The 24,649-nt window shown below is 51.2% G+C and overlaps 1 protein-coding gene across 3 annotated transcripts; it reads right to left on the reverse strand.

Annotated features, from left to right (window-relative positions):
- Window positions 1–15,201: 15,201 nt before the first annotated feature.
- Window positions 15,202–24,124, reverse strand: POP4 (POP4 homolog, ribonuclease P/MRP subunit). Of its 3 annotated transcripts, none has more exons than XM_007114379.3 (7): window positions 23,885–24,124; window positions 22,108–22,160; window positions 20,226–20,449; window positions 18,760–18,837; window positions 18,519–18,580; window positions 16,725–16,826; window positions 15,202–15,727 (listed from the first exon to the last, which is right to left on the reverse strand). In XM_007114379.3, exons 1-7 carry the CDS (start codon window positions 23,889–23,891, stop codon window positions 15,591–15,593), a joined length of 663 nt encoding a protein of 220 aa, XP_007114441.2. In that variant the 5' UTR covers window positions 23,892–24,124; the 3' UTR covers window positions 15,202–15,590. The 3 variants fall into 3 exon arrangements, with proteins under 3 accessions (XP_007114441.2, XP_007114443.2, XP_007114442.1); XM_007114380.4 differs by lacking the exon at window positions 15,202–15,727 and adding an exon at window positions 15,744–16,099; XM_007114381.4 differs by lacking the exon at window positions 18,760–18,837.
- Between the last annotated feature and the right edge of the window lie 525 nt (window positions 24,125–24,649).

Below are 24,649 nucleotides of genomic sequence, written 5' to 3' on the forward strand. Positions count from 1 at the left end.
ACACTGCCTGGCAAGTGCTTCATAAGTGCTCTGACATCTATGAGCATGTATATGTGACTTCTAAAAATTACATGTAATATAAATTTCTCCAACTCAAGTCACATTTCCCCATAGACTTTAATTTTACAAATTAGGGATGAGACTTCTGGAAATACTTTTGTTCCTATGATTAAAATCACCAAAAAAAGTGGCAAATCTTTACAAGTCATGATTTATACAGGTAGTGTACCTTATACTGGAGTATAAACCAGGGAGAAATTGTGCACAAAACTGAAAAGAAAATAGTTCTGTTCTCTACCTTACAATTCTGATTGCCTGAGAAAATTGCCTCCTGAGCCTGCAGTTTCTGTAGGAGAGCTGAGCGCCAAACACTTGTCTTCTCCTCACTCTCCTCTCCTCCTACCCCCATCATCACTTCAGAAGTAAGAGCCAAGTGGCCAAAATCAGCCCTGGGAAGATTGCAATCAAGAGCGGAGATCTTCAGCCACTTCAAAAAGAGGTAGCCTTTCCTGGGAAACTTAAGGGTCATTCATTAGCATCTGCAGAAAAACATTCCTGAAAAGAGACTCTGGGAAGAGCAGCTGTCACGGAAGGGGAGGCCTTGACTGTGATCACGGTGGGTACCCAGGGAGCCCAGAACAGGGCCCAGAAAGTGACTGTTGGTAAAGACAGGCCCTTGAGGCTCTCTGAAGGGGCTGCTTGGTTTTCCTTCTCTGAGAAGTGGGCAGAGCCTGGCGGTGGCCTAGAAGAGCCCTGCTGAGTGTGTGGGGTATGTGGGGACAGCAGTGGCTTCAGAGCCAGGCATCCAGGATTCGAATCTGTGCCCTTCCATCTCCCCAGCTGAGGGCCACTTCCTGAGGCTTTTCAGGATGCTGAAAGTTGCCTCACTGGGCTGTTGCTAGGATTTGAAGTGGGTACTTGTAGAGCAGACAATACTGGTCTAATTAATGTTAGTTCTGTAGCAGACAGTTGGTGTCTTGCCCGTATCCTGTAAGTTGAAGGCCAACAGCCAGTCTTTGGATCTATTTACCGGTGAGCTCTCTCCAAAGCTCCAGAACACACCTGTGTTCACCTGCATGGTGGTACAGACATGCCAGGAATCAACCTGCTGTGACAGCCCTCACCACTTGGCCTTGGTGGATAAATAACCCAGCTCCCTCACCCTTCAGGTGGGATAACTCTGAGGTGAGGTCTCCCGCAGTTGCCCACAGCTCCAGCTTGCCTGAAAACACACCCTTGGTTGGCTGCCTTCCCTTTCCTGCCTCACTTCCTCTCTCCCCTGCCAGTGTTTGTCTTTACCTCCCAAATAAACTACTTGCATTAAAATCCTGGTCTCTGGCTTTTTCCTGGTGAACACCAACTAAGACGGTTCCTCCCCCGAGTCTTATCCGTCCCCTCCTTGCTGTCGGACTGGCAAAGACTTGACGTAACAGTCGTATCCCCTGCCCCCAGCCCAGCCCAGCCTCCTCATTAAAACCAAGTACACCAGGCCTACACAGATGACTTTATCCACTGTTTTCTCCTTTGTGGCAGCCTTTCTCTGGCAGAAATACTTTTTTTTGGAGAGGTGGGAACTGAACCTTTCTCTCCCTTCATTCCTTTCATTCAGAGAGGACTGACCCCAGTCTTAGCCCTGGAGGTAGGTGTGGGATATGAGTCTGCTGGACTAGAGCACCATGTTCTCCAGCTGCAGTTGGTTCAGGGATGTGTGCACGATCTGAGCTAGGCCAGGATCCAACTCAGGCCCTTCACTGTGCTCCTGGGAAAGGTGTCCCGACACTGGGAAATTTAGGTTGATCAGATGAGAACCAACACTCCCCAGGATCAACTGACCTGAGTGAGAGTAAAGCCGACCTGGAAAAAAACATGGTTAAGAGATGGAGAAAGGCAGATTCCTGACAGCATCTTTGAGCCCTGAATTCAGCCACGTCTGAAGTTACAAGTGCCCCATCCTTTTCAGTTACCTGAACCAATTTTTTCTGCTCTCCCTGCTTTTTTTACAGAAGACAATTTTGACTTTGGTTTCTGTACTTCCAGCTGCCTAATACATAGTTTCATCCTGCTTAGCCTGCTGATCGGGAGGAGAGGACACGTGGCTTTGAAACTTTGCTCCTTTCTGGGTGTAGGTTATTCACGGGTGAAGTTGGTTTAAAACTACTCCCTCCAAAGGTTACCTGAGGAAGAAGTGTGTCTACACCAATTATCTGCTGGGGTGTTTTTAGCTGCAAGGAGCAGAAACTCCAACTCAAATTGGCTTAACAAGAAGGAATTTTATTTCCTCTCATAACAGGAAGTCGAGCAGCAGAGAATTTGTGGGCTTGGTTGACTCAGTGGTTTGGCCACGTCCTTAAGGATCCCGTTTCTCTCAGTTCCTCTGCTCTGCGGCCTTCAGGGTGGTGGTTCCCTCGGACTGGCTTCTGGTGTCAGGACGGAGGCTGAGTTCCAGGCTTCTCATCCCTACATAGCACCATCTAGAGGAACAAAAGGGGGTTATTGGCTCTCTTTCTATATGTACCTCATTCTCAGAAGAGAAGAAGCTGTCCTGGAACCCCCAGTAGAATTTTGTAACAGCCAGGAAAAATTGGGTTACACAGCAGTAACAAAAAATCTCACAGTCTCAGCGACTTAAAACAACAAAGGTTTATTTCCACGTATGCTACGTGCCAGAGCAGGTCCGTAGAGGGCTGCCTCGCTGACATCACTCAGACACCCGGCTGAGGGAGTGGCCGCCATCTTGCTTGTTGGTGGTGGCTGTGCCAAAGGGCTCCCACCAGCAGTTAACGGCTCTGCCCCAGAAGTGACACACAGGCCTCCCTCTCATGACTCATTGGCCAAGGTTAGTTTTATGGCCCCGCTTGACCACGAGGAGACCAGGAAATAAATGTTCCCCAGAAGTGCAGAGAAATGGAAGTACTAGCAAACAGTGCAAACAATTGCCACAGTGGCTCTCATTGGCCAGAATAGGGCCACTTATAAACCAATCCCTGGCAGGGAGAGCAGGATGACTATGATGGGCTTAGAGCAACTGTTTGGATGGGGCATGGATTCTGGCTAGTCAACTGCAAAGACCTCTACATCCTGTGACCACATCTTTAGATAGTGAGATACACCTAGTGAGGGCATTTTCATTGGGATAAGCCAGGGGAGGGAGGTCGCAGCGGCTGTGGGAAAGATGTTCTTCGCCCAGATGATCCTGTGTCCTGATGGAGTGACTCTAGTCCGGGTTTTCTACCTGGGCCAAAGCTTCTTCCAAAATGGACTTGGGTGCCTGACTGAAGTGGACGCACTGATGGTGCCTGGGGTGACTCGGGAGTCCTCATAGGCAGGGGGCAGAAGGCTGCTCCTGGCCTCGGTCCTATGTATCATTCCTGAGCTCATCAGGATGATTTCAGAGCCGGTAGCTCAGGAACTGTTGTGTCAGGGGTCCATCAGAGGAGCAGAACCTCTGTGAGATTATATATCATGAAGGATTTATTTTTAGGGACTTGACCTCATCCTATTGTGGGAGTTGGTTAGACAGACTACATGAAGCCATTACTTCTGTGTCTGCTCCTAGAACCTGGAGCCTGCAGGGCAGGTGACTGGGAAGGGATGATGCATGTAACGGGGAGGGTGCAAGGATGGAATGGACCTGGGAGGCTGGCACTGCATCAGCCTCTCACCGTCTCCCTGCCTCCAATTTCACCCTTGAGGGAGTCCTGCAGGAGGAGCTGGCATCCTTCTTCATGGCCCAGGACCAGAGGAGCTGAAGGAGGACCCGGCAGGAGCTGGAGGCCCCGTGGGCCTAGCTGCAGCCCCAGCCAGCCCTGAGAGCCAGCAGATCCTGCCAACGTGAGCGCCAGTGGTGCCTTGTGCCCGGCACCGACCTCAGAGCTCCGAGGAGATGGCTGCCACTGTGCTTCCGCCTCCCAACTCTCAGGCAGAAGGTCTCTTGTGGCCCATCACACTGGGAACTGTGCATGAAAGGGAATGCTGGGAGATGGAATTCCAGCTCAGCTGAATTACCGCTACCTATCCATCCCAGGGCCCCTCGCTGTGCTGCACCTGTTCCCTTCTTCAAGAGCTCAGTGGAGCGGACATCTATTACTATTATCGTTGCCACCAGCATCCATCCTCCCTTCTTTTAAAATAGCTCCTTGATGCATTTGCAGGAACAGCCCCTTTCCCATAATCCATCCAGGTGTTTCCAGGGCAGAAGCATGTGACCCAGGCCAATTAGCACCTTGGATGCCCCAGCCACAGAACAGAACAGGGATGGAGACCTGGTCCAAATGGTCAAATCCTGGGACTGGAGGAAGGGCAACCAGAAAGGAACATTCCTTTTCTTTCTAGCTAGACCTCAGCTAGACTGAGGGAATGTGAGGCTTGCTGCCGTGAAGGGAGAAGCTGTCTGAGCAAGGAGGCAACGCAGAGCAAAGATGTGGCAAGAGAGGGTCCTGAAGACGTTGTTTCATCGGGATCAAACCATTCCTGAAGGTAGTGCTACTCTGACCTTTCAATTATGGGGTACAATAAATTCCCTTTTTGTTTCACCAGTTTGGGTTGGGTTTCTTGCCTGTTACTTGCAACCAAAATAGCCCCCACTGACGCACTCAGTGGCCACAGTCCAAAGTCAATGATTCCTGGAATTGCAACTCAGACACCTGTCTGCATAGGGCCACAGTGGAGAAGACTCACCCACCTCAGTGCTCCTGAGCCAGAGGAGACCCTGGGCTTCCGCAGAGGTGTGGATGAATTAGGGCCTGGGTAATGGAGTAAGAAACTTGGGCTGGAGTCCAGCTCCACCCTGGATAATTCGTGACACATTGGGCTTGCTCCCTCACTCCTCTGAACACCATTTCCTGTTATATGCCTTCACTGTCCCTCATACCAGGTGTTGGTGCAGAGCTCCCTAACATAGACCCAACTCAGCACTCCTTGTGTCTGTAGACCTCCATTTTCACATATAACTGAACAAAATGTGAGGAAATAAAGTGTCCTGACTTTATTATTATAAAATGTGCAATTTACTTTCATATTTTATTCCACAGTTTATTCTGTTTTTTCAGAAAAGAAAAAGAAAACCAACAGAACGATGGTAACCACCTGCTATATTGACTACAAGACTCATTAACGTTTCTGGAATAGACTTTTTGAAAACATTAGTCCAAAGTGCCCTCTGCAAGGCATGCTGGGACATGTGCTGGCCTGCAGGTGGGTCACTGGGTGGGGTGGTCAAGAGAAGCCTCTCGGAAGCACAGTCCTGTCACAGACAGGACTGAAATGCCCTGAAATGACCCACGAGCGCCTGGCTATGCCAGCTGTGGGCGCATTCACTGGCTCTCGCCCTCATTCACTCCCCCGGCACCTGCGCGGAGCCTGCTTTGTGCTGAGCCCTGGGACTCAGCATGGGTTTCTCAGAGCTCACAGTCAAGGAGGCAGGTGCGTGTTTATAACACAGTGTGGAAGGGTCGCGACAAATCCAGGCCCCTGGTATCTGGGCCAAGGGGCACCTGGCCCAGCCTACCGGGCCTGTGTGTAGCCGTGGTCACCCTGGAGACCGGGGCTACATGTCTGGGGTGGTGAGACACAGCTATTTCCAAAGCCCCAGCTCTCAGACTGGTTCCTGATGCTCATGAACTATCCATTCAGCAACAGAAAGAGCCAGGACAGAGCAAATATTAATGAGACTTATTGTGCTTGTCCTTTTTCACTTCTTACAACACGGGGGAGACATTCCTATCGTACAAAGAGGAAGCCCGGACTCCCAGAGGCCAAGTGACTTGCCTGAGGCCATGCAGCTTGGGAGTGTCTGGTTGGGATCTGAACCCAGACTTTTCTACCACTGATTAAAAACATGCAGATGTCAGGGCCCCGCCCCAAGGAATTCTGGCTTAATTTTTTTTTTTAACATCTTTATTGGAGTATAATTGCTTCACAATGGTGTTAGTTTCTGCTTTACAGCAAAGTGAATCAGTTGTACATATGTTCCCATATCTCTTCCTTAATTTGGGGGAGGTGAGGTCTTGCCTTTGGAATTCTTCGGAAAGCTCCCGAGATGGTTGAAATATGCAGCCAGGATGAGCAGCACTGAGCTGGACACAGGTTCTCCCTAAGAAAGGCCGGCCCCACCCCGTCCTGTGTTCCACCATGACTGGGGCAGAGGGAAGTGTGGGCAGCCACTGCAAGGCCTGGCCCTCTCTACAGGGTGGGGACAGACCTGCGGGCATGGAAAGACAGCTTTGTGCCCCAGCACTGGGGGGAGGCGGATCACCAAGACAGGGTGGTCTGGGAAGGCCTTCCTGAGAGGGTGGCATCTAGTGTGCCCCCCATCCCCCCGGAGCTAAAGGAAGCCAGACAGTGAACAGGAAAGACCATTCTGGCAGGTTTGCTTGGGACTGCACAGTGGTCCCAGGCAGACCTGGACGGGCTGGTCCCCTAGCGTGTAGCTGGGGCTGAGGTGATGCTGGAGGGAGGCAGGGATTTTAGGGTTTTATTCTCCGTGCAGGGGCTGGGAGAAGCACTCCTTGGTCTCCCTACCTAGGAAATGTTGCCACTTGGGTTTCAAAAACCGTTGAGCCTCTGGGGCTGAGAGGGAAGAACCTTGGAGGGAGTGCCTCTCTCATCTCATTCGGGAACTGCGCTTCCCCACTTCTTGGGGCCCGTTAGCCCTCTGTCCTCATTATTTAAGGCCATGACTTACCTGTTACTCAACAAAGCCAGAATGGGGCTGCCACCATAAACGCCCCTGGAATGGGGCCCAGGCGGCTGGCAGGGCATCCTCTGAGAAACAACAGCCTCGGTGAGCGGACATTAACTATCATTTACATTAATTAGGCAGCCGGATAATAGGGTGTTCGATAGTTATTGCAGTCTAAATTCCGCAGCAAACGCCGCCAGGAGCCAGGAGCTGGCAGGGGTTCCTGCTTCGCAAAAATCAGTCCTGTTCTCATCCTGGCAGGCGATGACGGGGCTTTAAATTCAGGGGGAAAGGGAGTCTTTATCAAATTCCAGAAGAATAGCTGATGTGGGGAGAGAGCCCTAACCACGTGTTCCAGCCACCATTGTGTGATCCTGGGTGGATTAATCTCAGTGTCCTCTGCCAGCAAACGGATGACCAGTGCGAAGGCTCCACAAAGAGTGTGGCCACGGAGGGGACAGCTTTGACAACTGACAGGCTCCTGTATGTTTGAAAGATGAGACCATACACTGTGGGAACTCTCTGAGGTGATATGCATAGTAAATCTTACTCATTGTGCTTTACTTGTGATGCTTATTTTATAGATGGTGACACTGAGGTACTGCAAAGTGGTGGCTAGCCTAAGCGACAGAGCCAAGCCAGGTAAGGACATCGCGGAGGTGTGCCCACACCACTCCCTATTCCTGGCCCAGCCTTCCCATCTTCCTCCTCATTTCCTGCTGACCAAGGGCTCCTCCCTCCTCTCCCGCCTGCCCACTGGCTCATTCATTCCTCTCTTCCCTGAGTCAGCTCATCTGCAGCCTCTGCCCCCCTCCTTGGCCCTGCCGGCTGTGCTCCAGCCCCTCCGCTCACTGCCTGACTGGCTGCGGCCACCCCCTGCTTATTCAGCCGGGCTCCGCCTTACAGCCACTTGGCTGTGAATGGAGGCTCAGGTGGGGGCTCGTGGGAGGAGGCTTGAGAACAGAAGGCCTTGTCCGTGGGGAGTCGTGTGTGCACCCTTCAAACCTATTTCTTGGGTATCCCTGAGGCCGGTGCTCTGGTCCAGGCCATGGACACTCCCTCACAGGCACAGCCTCCTTGCTGGTCTCCCAGGCCTGGCCGTGGCCTGCTCTAGCTCATTCCTTGTCTCTCCTCCTCCCCCAACCCTGGCTTCCCGCCGCCCTGCCCAGTGTCCAAAGCCTCTAGCTGCAGTCAGCACTCTCCCCTCCAGGCCCCTCCTCCTACCTCCAGCTCCTCTGCAGGAGGTCTCTTTGCCTGCCTGGCTCCAGCTCAGCCCTCTGGTCTCATCTTAAGATCAGGTCCCAGGGGAGGCCTGTTCCACCTCCAGACCTGCCAGGTGCCCCTGACACGGGCCCCGTTTCCCTCCCCACCCCACTCTGCAGCCCCCACAGGCCCCGTTCCCACCACTCACTGTCTGTCACACCTACTAGAGCGTCTCATGGGCGGGGATGAGGACATCTGTGGCCATCACCCTAGTGACAGCATTGGTCCCTGGAGGTCCAGGGCAGAGAGAGAGAGAGAGAGAGAGAGAGAGGGAGAGTGCCAGTATTTTGAGAGGGAGGTGTTAAAACTGTAAATGTGGTGACACACCACATTTCTTAGGACTTTGGGTTTCCTTGCTTTCAATCCATGATCCTTGAGCAAGAGCCATTAAGGTAACCCAGCACTGCCATCAAGAAACAAGATTTCAGGGCTTCCCTGGTGGCGCAGTGGTTGAGAGTCCGCCTGCCGATGCAGGGGACGCGGGTTCGTGCCCCGGTCCAGGAAGATCCCACATGCCGCGGAGCGGCTGGGCCCGTGAGCCATGGCCGCTGAGCCTGCGTGTCCGGAGCCTGTGCTCTGCAACAGGAGAGGCCACAACAGTGAGAGGCCACAACAGTGAGAGGCCCGTGTACCGAAAAAAAAAAAAAAAGAAACAAGATTTCAGGGAGATGCTTAACTTTCAGAAATGTATGAAGCACCCACATAATAGACTCACATGCAGAAAGAGCACAGATCTTTCATTTCCAGTCCTGTAAGCTATCAGTCAGCAAATGCTCTCATGTTTCCAGCCCCCGGCCCACAGTGTCCCATCTTCTGTGGGCTGGGTGCCAAACAACCCCTCAGGCTCAAATCGTGTCGTCAAATCTCCTGCAGGGGGACCCTGCAGAGACAGACCCTCCTCTCTCAGGTGGTCCTGCTCACAGGGCTGGAACTTTTCATGGCCTCTCCTGCACACGGAGGTGCTGACCGGTGTTGTGTGGCGTGCTGGTAAATGGTGAACCAGCCTGATTGGTAGCATGGTCTAGAGATTCCCGCCATGGTTGGTCTCGAGTTGCCAACACGAGTGGTGCAGTGGAGCGGGAAGAGAGGCACACGTCAGCTCTCCTGGGTGGGGGAGCCCCTCCAGCACACCACCGGCTTAGGGTCTGTGTTACTGTGAACAGCATTACAGTCGCACACTTTTTGGGGAGACAGAGGGCAACTAAGGATGCCTTCCATCTCACACCACTGCAAGGCAAGTTTCCACCTAACGGAAGGGCAGGGGCATAGGCAGCTCCGTCTGCAATGTTATTTCTCTCCTGCCCTTTCTTCTGGTAGAGGGTACAGTTTAATTTGTGTAGATTAAATGAAACTACCATCAACACGTTTTCACGTCCTTTGTGGTTGAACCTGAAGGTCAAGAGTAAGCTGGACCTTGAGCTCAAGTTTCCTTGACTGAATGCCGGGATCCTTGGGCTCAGCCCCTCTCAGGCCGGGTCACTTGCACCAGCCACCCGTGGCCCCCGCCCACACCCTGGGGTCCAGTGGGCGAAGCTGGAAAGGGCAGAGGAGCGCTGGCCACACACACTGCATGTGAAGTGTAAGTGCAGCTGGCCGAGTAGCCGGGAAGGGCGGGGCCTGATGACCCAGGGAACTGCTGCCGCCTGGGGTGCCTGACAGTGTGGAAGGTGGGGAGCCTGTGGGTCCCAGGACACAGCGCTGCTCTGCTCTGGAGATGTGGTGATGGAGGCGGTGCTGTCTGGGCCGGAGGGGGTCGTGGCCAGCATCTCGGCTGCTGGGTCCCAACACATATCCATCATTAGGTCACACCCTTGGCTCCTTGTTTTTTTGTTTTTTGTTTTTGGTCAGACAACTATTTAACCAAACACTTACTATGTACAAGGCAGTGTTCTAGACTGCACTGAGGTCACGATGGCTATAATGGTCAATAAGACAGGCAAAGTCCCAGTGTTCAAGGAGCTTACATTCTAGTGGAAGAAAATGACAGTAAACAACAGAGAAAATTACGTTAGATATTAAGAACTGCTACAGAAGGTGTAAGATGGGGGTCATACAAGAGAGGGACTGGTGTGGGAGGCTGCTCAGAGGAGGCCGGAGGGGCTGCAGCTGTTGGTTGAGATGACAGCGGGCAGGACAGGAGACAGCAAGGAGGGCTGGAAGGAGGCCACCAGCACTTAATGAAAGATTCGTTGGGGGACATGAACGTAAGAGAGGATGACGCCTGGGTCTCTGGCTTAAGTAACGGGAGAGACGTGAGGCCGTTTGCTGAGGTGGGAGCAGAGCAAAGTCAGTAGTTCTGTGTGCAGCCGTATCAGGCTGGGAGGCCATTAGATCTGCAGGTGGGGCTGTCAGTGGGCACTTGTTTTCATTCCCTCATGGAGCACCTGTTAGGGGTCAGACAGTGCTTCTAGATCACTAGGGGGACAGCAGAGATCAAAACAGAGTCGTTGTCCTTCAGGAGTTCACATTGGAAGTGGGGGGAGGCAGGCAATAAAGTTACAGATTCGGGTCTGGGGTTAGGAGGAAGCTAGGCTGCCAATACGATTTTGAGAGTCAAGTGTATTTGAAGTTGTGGATGAGACCACCTACGGAGCAAAAGCAGAAGAGCCCAAAGATGGCGTTCAGGGCTCAACCAACATTTAGAAGTTGGGAAAAGGAGAAGGGTCCATGAAAGAACACTGAGAAGGTGTGGCCAGGGAGGCAGGAGGAAAGTCAGGGAGCGTGGGTCTACACAGCTGTTTCAGGGGGCAGGGCTTGGTCAGTCATGGCAAATGCTGATGAGAGACCAAGTAAGATAAGAGAACTGACTACTGCCTTTGGAAAGATGTAGTGCAGTGGAGAGCTGTTCAGTGGAGTGGGAGGGCCAAAAGCAACAGAATGTCTCCCTTTCATTCCATCTCATCCCATTCCGCCTGCGCATTCCAGCCAATCCTGCCCTGTCCTAGCCTGTGCCAGCTTTCCTGATCCGCGCATCTATGGTGTTTAGTGAGAATCTCTGGGTGAGTCCTCCTTCCTGCATCTCCCTCCCACATGCAGGAGCTCAGTCCGAAGGGCCAGGTCAGCAAACGTTTTCTGTGAAAGGTGTATGAAGGGGCAGAGCAGGGCTGTGCTCCTGAGAACTGCTTCTTACGACTGGACAGCAGCGCCCTCTTTGGGCAAAGCTGACCAGGACACAGAACGGTTGAACCCTGCTTGGGGCCTTGGCCATTGTGGACCCCGCTGGGGATGCCAGCTCCAACACTCCTCTGTGCAGCCCATCTCTGTATCTGTCTACTTAGCAATGCTTGCCCTTCCCAGCTCAGGAAAGATTACCACGAATGTTATTGACTCTAATTTTAATTTGTCTAGCACTCTTGTTAATGATGTCTATTTAAGACATCCATTAAAGGCCCATGAGGTTAATTAAATGGACAATTCCAATACAGTTCTATTAGAACCCCCTCTATTAAATTAATATTATAGACATTTAACAGATGTCTTAATTAGGCATTATAGCTAAGAAATGAATACTAAATTAGAACTAAAGCCATTGTCCAGAAAGAACACTTTTTAGCATAATTTATGGCTTTTGGGGGGAATGTTCCTGTTTACTCTTCAGAACCTGAGAGATCTGTCATTTGACAATCTTTTCCGGCATCGAGAAAGCACCACCCCGAGAGGCCCAAATCTTAAATCACAGTCCAGATGTCAGAGCTGGAAGAGACTTTAGACACCATCTGGAGTCCATGATCCTCAAACATCAACGACTGGAGGAACCAGCTGGGGTCTTAGAGAAACACAAAGCTATCTGGGCCCCACCCCTGGAGACTGACTGCAGCCCAGGATCTGGCTGCTTTTAACACGCATCCTGATTCTCGTACAGGAAGTGCTAGAATACAACTTCGGGAAACCCTGATCTAGTCTCATGGCCACAAGTGACAGATGGTGACACTCTCAAGTGTCAAAAGACTTCAGAACTGGGTGACTGGATCAGCAGAATTCCACAATCTGCCCCCATGGATTAGAACTTTGCTAGCAGCTCCCTCCATCTCACCCCTCCCACTGATAAGCTAGGCGTCTCCTGAGTTTGGCAGCCGTAGTCCCACAGCCCTTCTTGCCTCTCCTCCTGTTGGCCCTGGGCCCTGCAGGCAGGAGATTTCCTGGGTCCTCCACCCTGGCCCTGCAGGCCCCTGCCCTGAGCCTGTGTGACCACACTCCTCACATCCCACAACTGCCTGGATCCAGAGCTGCCTCCTCCAGGGAGGCTCCCTTGCCCACCCTGCCTACCTGTGTGTGCATTTCCTCCCCAACCAGACTGTGCCTGGCCCCAACAAGAGGGCGAGGGAAGAGGATTTCAGCTGTTGCAGAAACGTAAGGGAACCTAGCCCCCTCAGGGCTCCTGGTACTGGAGGGAGCAGCTAAACTGAAGTTCTATGAGCAGGTCCTAGAATCCTGTGGCGATGGGAGCTCAGGGTCCCGCAGCTGGGCTGGGTGAGCGAACGGTCCAAGCACTCCATGTGGGGGGTGGGAAGGCCAGGCGAGTGTCCGAGGACGGGAGTCAGGGTGGGGGCACAACTAGTCTGTCCCAGCTGGGACAGCTCCACGGCTGTTACGGACTGAATTATGCTCCCTCCAAATTCCTGTGCTGAAGCCCTGGGCCTTTAAGGAGGTAATTAAAATTAAATGAGGTTATAAAGGTGGGGCTTTAATTCCCTAGGACTGGGGTCCTTATAAGAAAGGAAGAGACACCAGAGATTCCCCCCAGCCCCCGAGTGCACACAGAAGGCCATTTGAGGACGCAGTGAGGTGGCCAAGGAGAAAGCTCTTACCAGACAGCAATCCTGACGGCGCCTTAATCTTGGACTTTCAGTCTCCAGAACAGTGAGAAAAGAAATGTCTGTTGATTAAGTCGCCACCTGCAGTATTTTGTTACAGCAGGCCAGGCTAATACAATAGCCGTGGCCCATCATGTCCCTCTTACCCTCCAGGTGATTCACCCTTTTCCTGCCCTGGAGGCTCTGACCGGTCCTCTGCAGGCCTACAGTGCGGCTGTGTCCTCCACAGAGCTGGCCCTGGGGGATGTAAAGGGCCTGGGCCCACTCGCTCTTTGGGGAACAGTGGGTCGCTGGACTGATGTCTCCTGAGCCCGTAGCCTCTCCTCCATCCTGTCCTGAGGTGTTTGCCATTTCTGCAGCTCCACGGGCCTCTCTGCGTCAGAGTCCTCTCGGGCATGGTTTACACTCAAGGCGAATTTAGCTGTGTCTCACAGGTAGCCTACATTCAAAGGCCCCCGCTCTGCTGGGGTCCTGCTCCCTGGGCAGTGGAGATGGGAGAGACTGGACTGCAAAGTACTACACCGCTCTCCATGACAAGCCCTGTGTCACAGCCATGGGGACACGGCCAGCCCTGTGCGCTTCCCTATGCAGCGATGAGTGCAGCTTCATTGGGAACGCTCACTCAGAGCCAGTGCCCAGCCTGGCCTGCGCCCTCCTCACCTCCTCCTCTGCCTGGGAGGATGGCATGGTCCTTGGAGCACAGGACCCAGTGCTAAGTGGGCCTGGGGACAACAGGGCGTCCCAGAAACAGACATGCATAGCAGCAGCAGCTTCGTGGCAGGTGAGCGTTCTCACCGAGTCTCCCTGGGGAGGGGAAGAGAAGTCTACAAATTAAACAGCCACTCACATGGAAACTTGAGTCTGCGCCAAATGAAAAACAGATTTCACATGGCAACTGGTTCCAACCACTTTTCTGGAAAGCAACTGTACGTTTACACAACATTGGCCGCCTTTTACATTGTGGAGGGGTGGGTAAGAGCAGTGGGGTTTAGGAAATTATAGCACCTACGCTGTTACCAGCGTGGCACTTCCAAACAGCCAGAAGAACAGAAGCCACATTACACGGAAGACCAGAGATTCCCTCAGTGGGAACCCAGGTAATAAAGGGACCACGTCAGGCACTTTGGAGTATCTTCTCATCCTTGCGGCCACGCGTGGCTCTGGAGCTAGACCATGGGGTTCAAGTCCCAGCTCTACCTGTCTCAAGCTGTGAGGCCTTGGGCAAACAAGTGCTCTGAGTACTAGTGACCTCGTGGTCACACCCGAGGGCTGTCACTGGGTCAGGCTGCCCTGTCTGAGGTGGTGCTGGGACTTGAGCTCCCAACCACAGGCAGTGATAGCTAGACTGGGGAGAGCACCCAAGGAGACTCAGACCCTCCTGGTAAGCGAGGGACACCATGCACAGACGGAAGCGGGGTCGAGCCGCCGGGCACGTCTGTGGGAGACCCCGGGCGCGCTCAGCCTTCGGGAGGCGTAGAGGCACCGCTAGGTCTCCTTGCTCTCCTCCAACAATGTGATGTCAGTGCTTACGCTCTCCCCTCCACTGTGGTGTTTCTCGTCCAGTGTGGAGCCTGAGCGCAAAATGCTGACACAGTGAAGCCTCTGGCATTGCTGCTTCTCTTGGTGCGGAAGAAAAAGCACATGAATTTGCTGCCAGTTTGTCGCCAGGAATGCTTCTGCCCTCACCCTGTTGGTCAGCAAACACTTGCTTCTCAAAACAAAGGGGCGATAGGGCCTTCTGAGCCATGTGGCTTTCCTGGTAGCAGACCCTGGAAGTCTGGTCCCCACCCCGTCCTCATTCGGCCAGTCTGTACTCAGGCCCTGCACAGAAGGGCCCGTCTACTGGCCCACAGGCACACTGCCCAGAGGGCTAGGGTCAGACTGCAGAGCCTGCAGAGCCACGGCTTCCAGCAGCAAAAATGGGACTAAGACGTCAACTAAGGTGCCACTGCTGGGGACTCAGGCTTTCCTAGTAGGTTAGGCCTTGGGAAGCGCTCCAGTCTTATTTTCCCTTCAGCCCACCTTCCTTTGGAGTCTAACAGACTCAGGAATTGAGAACACTCTTGTAGGCTTAAGCTCCCTATACTGGAACAAGCTTCAATAAGCACACCTAGGCCCGGCATTCTGCCTTTGTGGTCCACCTCAGTTCAAACTCCCGAATGGGCCCTAAGTCACTTAGCAACTTCACCGCTCACTCCTCTTCAACTTTCTTGAAACGGCAAAGTAAACCTCAGGTCAAAGAGTTCGACAGCAGGCATGATTTAAAGTGATGTATCAAAGAAGCAGGGCACCACCGAACTAGTGAGACACGGTGCCCGATGACAGAGCAAAAGACGTGGCAGCTTCCACAGAGCAAAAGTAAAGGCACGAGCCAGGCACAGCTTGGGCCTTCCCTTCCCTTCCATCCTGGCGGTGCTGCAGGAATCACTCCTGCAGCCTGTTCATGCCCACATGCATATTTTATTATCAGATAAACAACTCATTCGTCATAGAACATTCTGAAAACGCTGAAAAGTACGAAAAAGAAAAACCAAATAAACTCACTATTCAAGTCAACCTGTGTTAATTCCGGTGTTTTCTGCCAATCTTTCCTGTCCATGGGAGTAATACACAAACAAGAGCATCTATAAAGACACATCCCTGTGGTCCCTGACTTCTGTGCTCAGTACAGTGTGCTTCTTTCCACATGATTAAACGTCCTTAACTCTGATTTAGACTGGCTGGAGGTGGTCTATAACCAGAACTGGCCCGACCGTCTCTTCCCTGAAAGGTGGGTAATTCAGGTTGTTTCCAGTTTTTCGCTGTCATAAACGATTCCCTTAGGCAGGAAGAGCTCACAGGTCAATTGTTCCCTTTGCTTTGAACTTCTTCGCAGACCGCTCGCTTGACCGCAGCTGGAATTTGCTCCCATAAATGTAGGAAATAAAGCCATCGATCTCCACAGTGAACACACAGTTTAGCTTGGGGATAACTAAAAAAAAAGCAGGAGAAAAAGGATGAGGGGAAAAAATCCTGGCAGTAAGTTCACTTTTGTGGAGACTATTATTCCCAAGACGTTTGTATTCGAAAATACAACAAGCTAATAGGAAAAGGTAATAAGAAATGGAGGAACCCACAAAGGTAACAGCACCAGGATTAAAGGGGATTATTCTGCCAAAAGGCCAATTTATTCACATTTTAAATATAACTCGACACCTAGTTTTCCGGGTCAAAGGCTATGACCCAAACTCCCAAAACCAGAAACCCCCAGAAAAACTGCCAGAAACAGGTCTTGCTGCATAACTTTCAGATGGACTCATGGCTTTACGCTTACTGCGGAAACTTGTACACCACTTGCTGAGGTCTAAAATGAGAGCAGAAGAATACAGAGGGGAAATGGAACAAAGCAACAAGAAAACAAGCTTCAAAAAATTAAAGGAACAAAAACCTCCCACTGTTGTTTTGCAATCTCTGGATTCATGGGCAAGGATGGGGTGTGGAAATCCTGACAGACTGGCCGCTCATCTCTGCCAGAGCAGTGAGCTCTAGCACACCAGGCGGATAAGCTTCCCCTTGCTTCCCTGGAACCCAGAGAATCACCACCAAGGGCGCTGGCTCTGGGAACTCTAGGGGCAGGTGCTACCTTAGCTTTCGTCCCTGCTATTTGTCTAGCTGGAATCCTCCGGGAGACAGCAGCCTTTGGGCAGGTGGAGGGTCCCAGTCCTGGAAATAGACCCAGGTGTCCGGAGGCACAGCCAAACAGCGCTTCCTTCCCTTGATCACATCTGGCCAAAGATGCTGGCTGGGCTCATGAGTACCTCAGGGAGAGCCCTGGGTGCTGGGATGGTCTCTGCAGGCTTGGAATGTAAGGTCAGCAGGTACCTACAATCTGTGCTGACTTGAAAGGCCAAACTGAGCTTTAGAGTCATGAGGAAAGGGCCGACAAATCGGCTGGGGAGGCCACAGCCCACGGCGATCCAGTTACATACCTTTCAGGCGGTCTTCTTTAGTGATAATTTTGAAAATGTGCTTTGTTTCCTGTAGAAGGATTCCTGTAACGCCCACATAGGAGGGGCATTTGGATTTTGTAACTGCAAAGGAAAAGGGTGGTTCAGGGCTCAGGCCTCTGTGGTGTTAGGGGAGCCACAGGCAGCCAGGCCTGCGGGGGCTGTGGGTTCTGGTCCCAACCTTGAGCCAGCAGAGGAAGAAAGACCACCCACAGGGGCAGGGTGAGGTGGAGGCTCCTTGGCTGGGCAGGGACCAAGTGGGATGAGAACCTAGGCTTCCCAATCCCTTGGCGGTGGCTTTATAGCCTCTGTGCTCTGATAAGGTGTCCTTTGGAAGGCCTGCTGCCACAGGGGTCCTGGGCAGGATTCTGGAGCCAAGAGGTCACCCGTGTATCTAGCACCACTAAGGCCCACAGTCGGGTTGCTCTGGCAGGGCCAAGTCTCACTTACAGGACCTGAATGAACGCCTGTTCATCATGGTCTTCCCAGAACCTCCTGAACTCTGGACAGAATGGGAGCCCACTATAGGCCACCCCGGAGTGAGCTGCCACCACAGGCAGGAGGCCTCTCACCTCCCCTAACCTATCCCCCAATGTAATCAATACACGTTCACTGAATGCCTCCTATGTGTCTGGCACTGTCCTAGGTAGGTGCTGGGCACAGTAGTAAGTCCTGGTCTCACGAAGCTGCTGTTCTAATAGGGGGAGGGGTAATATGCACCAAACAAGACAACTGTTATCTTCTGATAGTGATGAGTGCTATGAAAAAAACAAGGGCAGGGTAACGGGGTAGGGGGTCATCTTTAGCTATGGTAGACCCCTGGGAAGTGACATCTGAGTAGGGACCTGAATCATAAGAAAGAATCAGTCCCTGAGCACACAGAACTCTCTGGGTAGAGTGAAGAAGCAAATGCTAAGACCCTGCGGCAGGGCCAGGCCTGGTGAGAAGCAGAAAGCAGGCCAGTACGGTTAGACCTGGTGCCCAAGGAGGTTGGACAGGCTGTTTAGACCACAGTAAGGAGGCAGAAGGGACACAACTTGATTTCTGTTGTAGAATCTTCACTCTGGCTGCCTGGTCAGGGGAGGAGCAGTGTGTCAGCAGGGAGAGGGTTAAGCAGCTTTGCAGTAATCCAGGGGAGATGGTGGTGGCTTAGATTTGGGTGTTAGGACATGCTAATGGATTGGAGGTAGGCAATTAGGAAAGAAGAAATGTGGATACCTCCTAGGTTTTGGCTTGAACAACCTGGGTAAACAGTGGTACTATATTAGTGGCACTCAGTAGTACTCAGTGGTATTACTAAAGGTGATTCTCAGTGGCAACTTAGATGATGAAGGCCAGGGGAGGGGCTGATCTGAGGAGAGGCCCAGAGTTCTGTTTTGGATAAGTAAAGTTTACAATGTCTACTGCACGTCTGGGTGGCTATATCCAGTAGACAGTTGAATCCAAGGAGTTCAAGGGTAAGGTGTGTGCTGGAGATGACAACTTGGGAACTGTTTGGTCCACAGCCGACATTTAAAACCATGGGGCTGTTCAAGATACCAGGCTGTGGGTGAGTGCCAGCAGCTGCTGTGTCCTTTGGGATACCAGCAGGGATCTTCTGTGTGGAGAAGGTACACAGAGGCCATTTAGAGTATACAACAAGTGGCCAGAATTGGCTAAGACAGCTATAGTCATCGTCCACCCTAAGTGCTGGTGATGTAGGGATATCCACATAGCAAGGAACTGTCACTGAATGATGGCTTGGGCATCCAGATGGTGTGCTCTTAGGCAAATTACCTGAAACAATAGCGCCGTGAAGATCTGCCTTTAAAAGCTTGGCCTGAATCATCTGTGGCTGCCTACGAGGTAAACAAAAGCCCACAATGTATACCATGATAATGAATTCTGAAAGAAGTAAACAGGTCTACAAACTTCTGCAGCCAGGCAATGCTGATAGCAGGCTCCGAAAGCTGCATTTACAACGATCCTAAGACTTGGGCTCTGCCTCAAAGGGCAAGGCTTCAGCACTGTAACTCACATGTCTGGTTTGAGACCATTGCACAGATCCCGGATGTACTGTTTCCAGAGTTCATGTAGAGGGAGAAAAAGACTGTATCTGTGGCAAAGTCAGATAGAGGTAAAACGTTAGGCAATGTGAGCTTGGGATTATAGCATCCAAAGAGCACAGAGCTTGGCTTGAGGCCAAGGACCATGACCTGGATCACTGGGGCCTGGGTGCAAATCCTAGTTCTACTCCCGATAACCACACTAAAATCCAGTACTTTCACCTCTCAAACCTTAGTTTCCTCACTGGTAGAACCCTCTCAAAGCTAAGTTTTTGCTAATGAGACGAGGAAGCGTTGCCTTCCTTTGCCCCTTCATCCTTCCTGCTGGTTAGATGCAGGCATGACAGCTGGAGCTCAAGCAGACATCTTAGACCAGGAAGTAACACCTACAAATGGTGGAGCGGCAAGGACATACCCAGGGCTACACTCCGGGTTGTCTGATGGCTGTGGAACTGCCTACCACACCAGCCCAGGATGGTGTTCATCTAGACTTCTTTTCACAAGAGAAATAAACTTCCATCTTATTTAAGCCACTGCTATTTTGAGATTTTCTGTTACAGGAAGCTGAACCCAGTAAGCCCTCAGTAAACAGGAGTTGCTGGTTGTCATTAAGTCCCTGTGCAAGGTGACAGGGTCTGTCTGGAGGATGAGTGAGAAGTGGCGGGGTGAAGGAGAGGGAGCAGGTGAGACGACCCCAAACGGGCCTTCCTGGCGCTTCATGGGGAGTCCATTTAACGAAGCTACTGGTTAGAGAAATGAGAACCTCAGGCTCAAACCCAAAGTGGACGTTATTGGTGGGGACATGGGTGAGGCACACCAGGGGCAGGCAGCAGTCCCTTCCTCCTCCCAAAGCCCAGCTGATTTTGTGAGAGGAGCCATGAACAAAGTGACAGACTCTGTCTTGTGGGATGTGGGAGGATATCTGGTTACAAATCTTGGAGCAAAAGCATACGAACAGTCCTAAGACATCCAAATGCAGAACCGTGGCCAAGGAGGGATGGAGTGTCAGCTGGAGGCAGGAACATGTTTTCCCACAGAGAGTGATGTGTCTCTTTCAGAAACTTCTGAAACATGTGGGCAGCACGTTCTTTGGCAATAAGACCCCAATGGGTGATTCTGTCTAGTGCTATTAGAAGCTACAAAGAGATATATGTTAAGAAATATCAGTTCCTCTTTTTCTAAGAAAACTGAAAGACAAACAGTCTGTTGCCCATGGCTTATGGCACTGGTCTTATTAGTTAAGGATAGGACAGGAGCCAAGCAGAAAAGCCAAACCCAAACAGTCCGAATTGGTAAAGGAAGCCTGCCCCCTTGTGGCAGAAGTGGGAGAGGCTCTCTTAGCTTAAGCAAAGCAGGGGCTACCTAGCTTCCCAAGTCCATACTCAACACAAGGAAGATTAAGTCTCTGGGGTGGAAAGGCAGGAAAGGCTTGCCATACCTCTGTTGCTCTGGATTAATGTCAAAGAGCCGCAGCTCCCTCCTCTGCTTGGCAGAGAGGCCTTTAGATTTCTTTCTCTTTTCCTTCTGCTTCCGGTGAGTGAAGTACTCCAGAACAACGGCCTTGCGTTGCAGGTGGTCGTCCTGGGCTTGTTGGCTCATGCGGGGCATGCTCCGCTTCAGGAAGGCCCTCACAAAGGCCTCGGCCCGCTGGGTTCCTGGGTGCTGCACGAGGACAAGATGGTGTGGTGCTCACAGCTCTGGTTGGGGCTACCCAGACCCCCAGGCCCTCCCACACACTGTTGAAACAGCAGATGGGCCGCCTTCACTGACCCACCTATCTACCCACTGAGGCTCACACAGCCTCTCATCTGCTGCGCGTTCGCTACCCCCAGCTGGGCAGATGTGAAAGTCACATTCAAATGCCAATTCGTAACTGCCACACAAAACAGCCACGTCAAACTCCAACCTCCTACCCTGCTCTCTGAGGTTATTCTGAGGATAAAAACAAAACAAAACAAAAAACAACAACAAAAAAATTAAAGCAAAATAAACAAACAAAAACATTACCTTTGGAGAAAAAGACTTCTCTCATCCTTGAGAAATGTATGACAATGGTATTTAAACTGTCATGATCGGATGAAGGCAAGCTCAGAGTAGAGCCAGGCTATGGCCTTGAAGGAAATGACCCCAACACTAGGAAAAACGGCATAACCAAGCACTCCAGGGTGGGCCCAGCCGCAGCAGGTAGGGATTTTGACATTGCGGCCATATCGTAATACTCTTTACTTGAGTTTCCAGCCTGTGGATGCAGCATGGCTATTTTCCTGTTCTGCTCTGGCATCACTTGAGGAAATAAACTGTCAGTGTATCTTAGCCCCATGTGTTCACTCTTTTCCACATGGAGCAGAGCATCACATGACTGTGACTGAGCACCTGCACTGAGAGAGGACTTCTGGGCAAAGTAACTATCAAAAACTGTGTATAATTCTTGAAAGAACAAGCATCACTGTCTCTCAAGTTGGAGTTCCACCAGTCTATTCCTCATTCTGATGCTTTGCCCTCATGTTTGCCACAGCCCTGGGGAGCACGGTCTACTGAGGTCCTCCCTCTTGATGGGGCCATTTCCTGGACCTTTGTTGCACTAACTGGGCTGCAAACACCTTGCGGCTAATGTGTCAACAGTAATCAAGATCTCATTTCATGGGCAGAAGCAGGCACGTGGATGGGTGGGAGGTGGGGATAAAGATGTGATACACACGCTCTTCACGGTAGCCCATGGTAAGGAGGGCAGTCAGCTTCAGCTTTGTACTTTTAAAAAGTAAAAATTCATTATTATCAGTATTATTACTGTAAGAAGACATTTGATTCTTTAAATGCCTAAGTGGCCCATCTTTCATGGAAAAGCCAAATTAAGGTGTATCAGTCTTTCAAAATCTTGACTTCAAAAGCAAGTACCTCATTATGAGTCACCAGTGAAGCTTCTGCCGAACTGACAAAGAATGTTTGTAGCACCCAGATACGATCCATCAATTACATTTATGAAATGTGATCTGACTGCCCTCTTCAGGAGTGAAAGGGGCACAGTAACAAGGTCAAATGACAGTGCTTGCCACGGCAGGTGTCAGGTGAGCAGACCTAGTGTCCTACACAGTGGGAGATGACACAGATCAAGAAATCCCAGTTAACCAAACTTGACTCTGGTATAATGGGAAAGGAGGCCAGCAGAACAACAAATCTTGATTAAGCCTAACATGTCCACTGGAAACGTGTGGAGTGACATGTGGGAAAGGACATCTAAAACAGCACTAACGGTTAAGAAGCCACTGAGCCATCTTTGCCATCACTTCTGTTGCTCCCAGACCTCCTGCCAAGCACTGTACCTGAATGTCGAACTCTTTCGCATCTTTCTGAGAAAAGGCATGGTAGATCACACCTGGGGGATTTAAAGAAAACAAACACGTAATGATCAACTCTGTTGGCTATGGCTATAAGACCTAAGACTTTTATAACTATGAAAATAATATGCTTATTCAGAGACAGAAGATGGGGGTAGTACAATGAGCACAGCTTCAAAGCTTTCTTGGATGCCTCTTGCCCTACCCTCCAGCCAAATCCGTGCTAGAAGTTCCAATGGTGTGCCTTAAAATAGTGCTTCTCAAACATGAATGTGTGTCAGAATCTCCGGGAACTTATTAAAATGTAGATTCTTGGGCCCCACTCTCAGATCCTGCATTTCTAACAAGTTCTCAGATGCTACCGAAGCTCAGCAGACGATACTTAGAGTTGCCCTGGTTTAAAATACCACAGGTTAGGAGCCTGAGCAGTTGCTCTGGAAGTCTAATGATGTAACTCATTTAAAAGTTATGTGACAGGGCTTTCCAGGATGAAGAGAGTTGGAACTATTACATCTTGTTTACTGTTAGATGTTTAAAAAAGACTCTTCACATTTTAATATCTATGAAACTGAGATTATACAATTGATGGTGTCCTAAACTGATAAAATACAGCAGATCTTTCTTCAAGCTCAAAATACACATTGCTCAATGTGGTTTTAACCTTTAAAAACTCACACTCCTGTTTCTTCATTTGTCTGAAGAAGAAAACCATGGCACTGGGGACAGAATATGGGTGTGAATGGAATAAGAATAAGACAAAGGCCTGGTTTAAGGGCCAAAAGACTAGAAAATTTGGTTCACGCTCTGTAAATTCCATCCCAGCTCTACTGTGCTTCCCTGAGTACAGCTGAACCAGCACACCTAAGTGGTTACAAGTTTTATATAGAGTCTGGTTCTCTCTCAGATGGAAGATAGGGATTAAAACCTGTCTGTAGAGAGCAACTTGCAGGGCCTGGACCCCAGGAATGACTCTGTACCTGTCACTGGTGCCTTGCATTAGACCCAGGAGTCTTTTTTTCCCTATAACAATAGACATCTAACAGTTACTGAGCCCTCATTGGTTGCCATGCCCCTAATTAAAAGCTACATATATTTTATCTCATTATACTTTCTGAACAATCCTTTAAAGGAGTTCTTATTCCTATTATGCACTGAGAAAACTGAAGTTAAAATATGCTCACTTAACTTGATCACATAGGTAGGGAGTGGCCGAGGTGGAACTCAAAATCCAGTTTTAACGGTGTCATGCCCCTGCCTCTAAATGCCCTGGGTGCTTGCTCCCCTCCTTGGCACACCTCTGCTCAACTCTCAAAGCTTTGGGCTAGTGGTATCAATCCCCAGCACGCTCCCTGCGCTTTACACCAGACAAGGGTGATTCACAGAATAGCAGGCTGGGCAGGCATCATTATCAGTACTTTACAAAAGGGCAAACCGGGTTGCAAACAGGAACAGGGCCTTGACCACGCCAAGAAGGAGATAGTGGCCAAGTCGCACCAAGGCCTTGGGCCGACCTCTAGCACCACTCACTCACTACTGAGCAGCCCCCGGAGGGAACCTGCCTCCAGCTCTGACATAGTTCAGAGACTAGGCAGGCCAACTGGGACTCCGGGCCACAGTTACATTTAGGTAAGGCGGGACAATTTCCACAGCAGATCCGTTCGGACTCCGCAGCGACCCTTTTCACCCACCAGTATCTACACCTAGTCTCCGACTCTTTAACATTCCACCCCTCTCCAATTTCGTGACCCTCAACACGGCTTACTGTTCATTCTCGGACCGCTTCCGGTGCGCTCTGTTGACGTCTTCTTCAGGCGTCGCTCACTCTTTACCTCTCTCTACTTTCTTCAGCAGCCCTCAGCCACCACAGCCTCTCTCGTCAAAGTTTGTGGTGGAGAGGTTCCTTCTACCCGAAGTCGCGCGGTAAGCGAAGCTGACAGACTGACACGCTCCTACCGGCACCAGGATCCACAACTCCAAGCTCGAGGATGGCGCCGCCCGTGACGTCACCGACGCGCGCCGACTGAGGGTGGCGCATGCGCCTCGGGGCGGACTCCGCGGCGTGGAGGATTACCGCGGCTTCTGAAATTGTCTCTCTTCGGTGGGGCTCTCTCAGTGTGTATTTTGTAGGCGAGGGAAGGCCAGAAGCAGTAGGGTTGGAGTTGGGGAGTGTGGAATGCTTGTGAAGTCCCGGAATACAGCGAGGCGAGTCGACTTGGAGAGGACAGAGGGAGGTTGGGGACCAGGGGAGGGTGGACATGGGATGGGGAGGGTGGTGGGAATGAGGTCTGTGCGATCCCTAATCGTGCTCTCTACACGTCAGCCGAGGCACTGAAGTTGGGATAGGAGGCTTACGTTCCTGTTTTGTCTCTGCTGCTAGCTAGCTATGTCATCTCACTTAAGGCACTTCCCATCTCTGGGCCTCACTTTTCCCGTGTGCTGTGTGAGTGGGGTTGGACTTGATAGTCTCTGAAAGTGTCCTTGAGACCCAGCATATTAGTTTCTGTCAGTAAAATAAAAGGCGAGGAAT

The sequence above is a fragment of the Physeter macrocephalus genome, chromosome 17 (genome assembly GCF_002837175.3).
Source record: "Physeter macrocephalus isolate SW-GA chromosome 17, ASM283717v5, whole genome shotgun sequence".
In the NCBI taxonomy this organism is placed as follows: Eukaryota; Metazoa; Chordata; class Mammalia; order Artiodactyla; family Physeteridae; genus Physeter; species Physeter macrocephalus.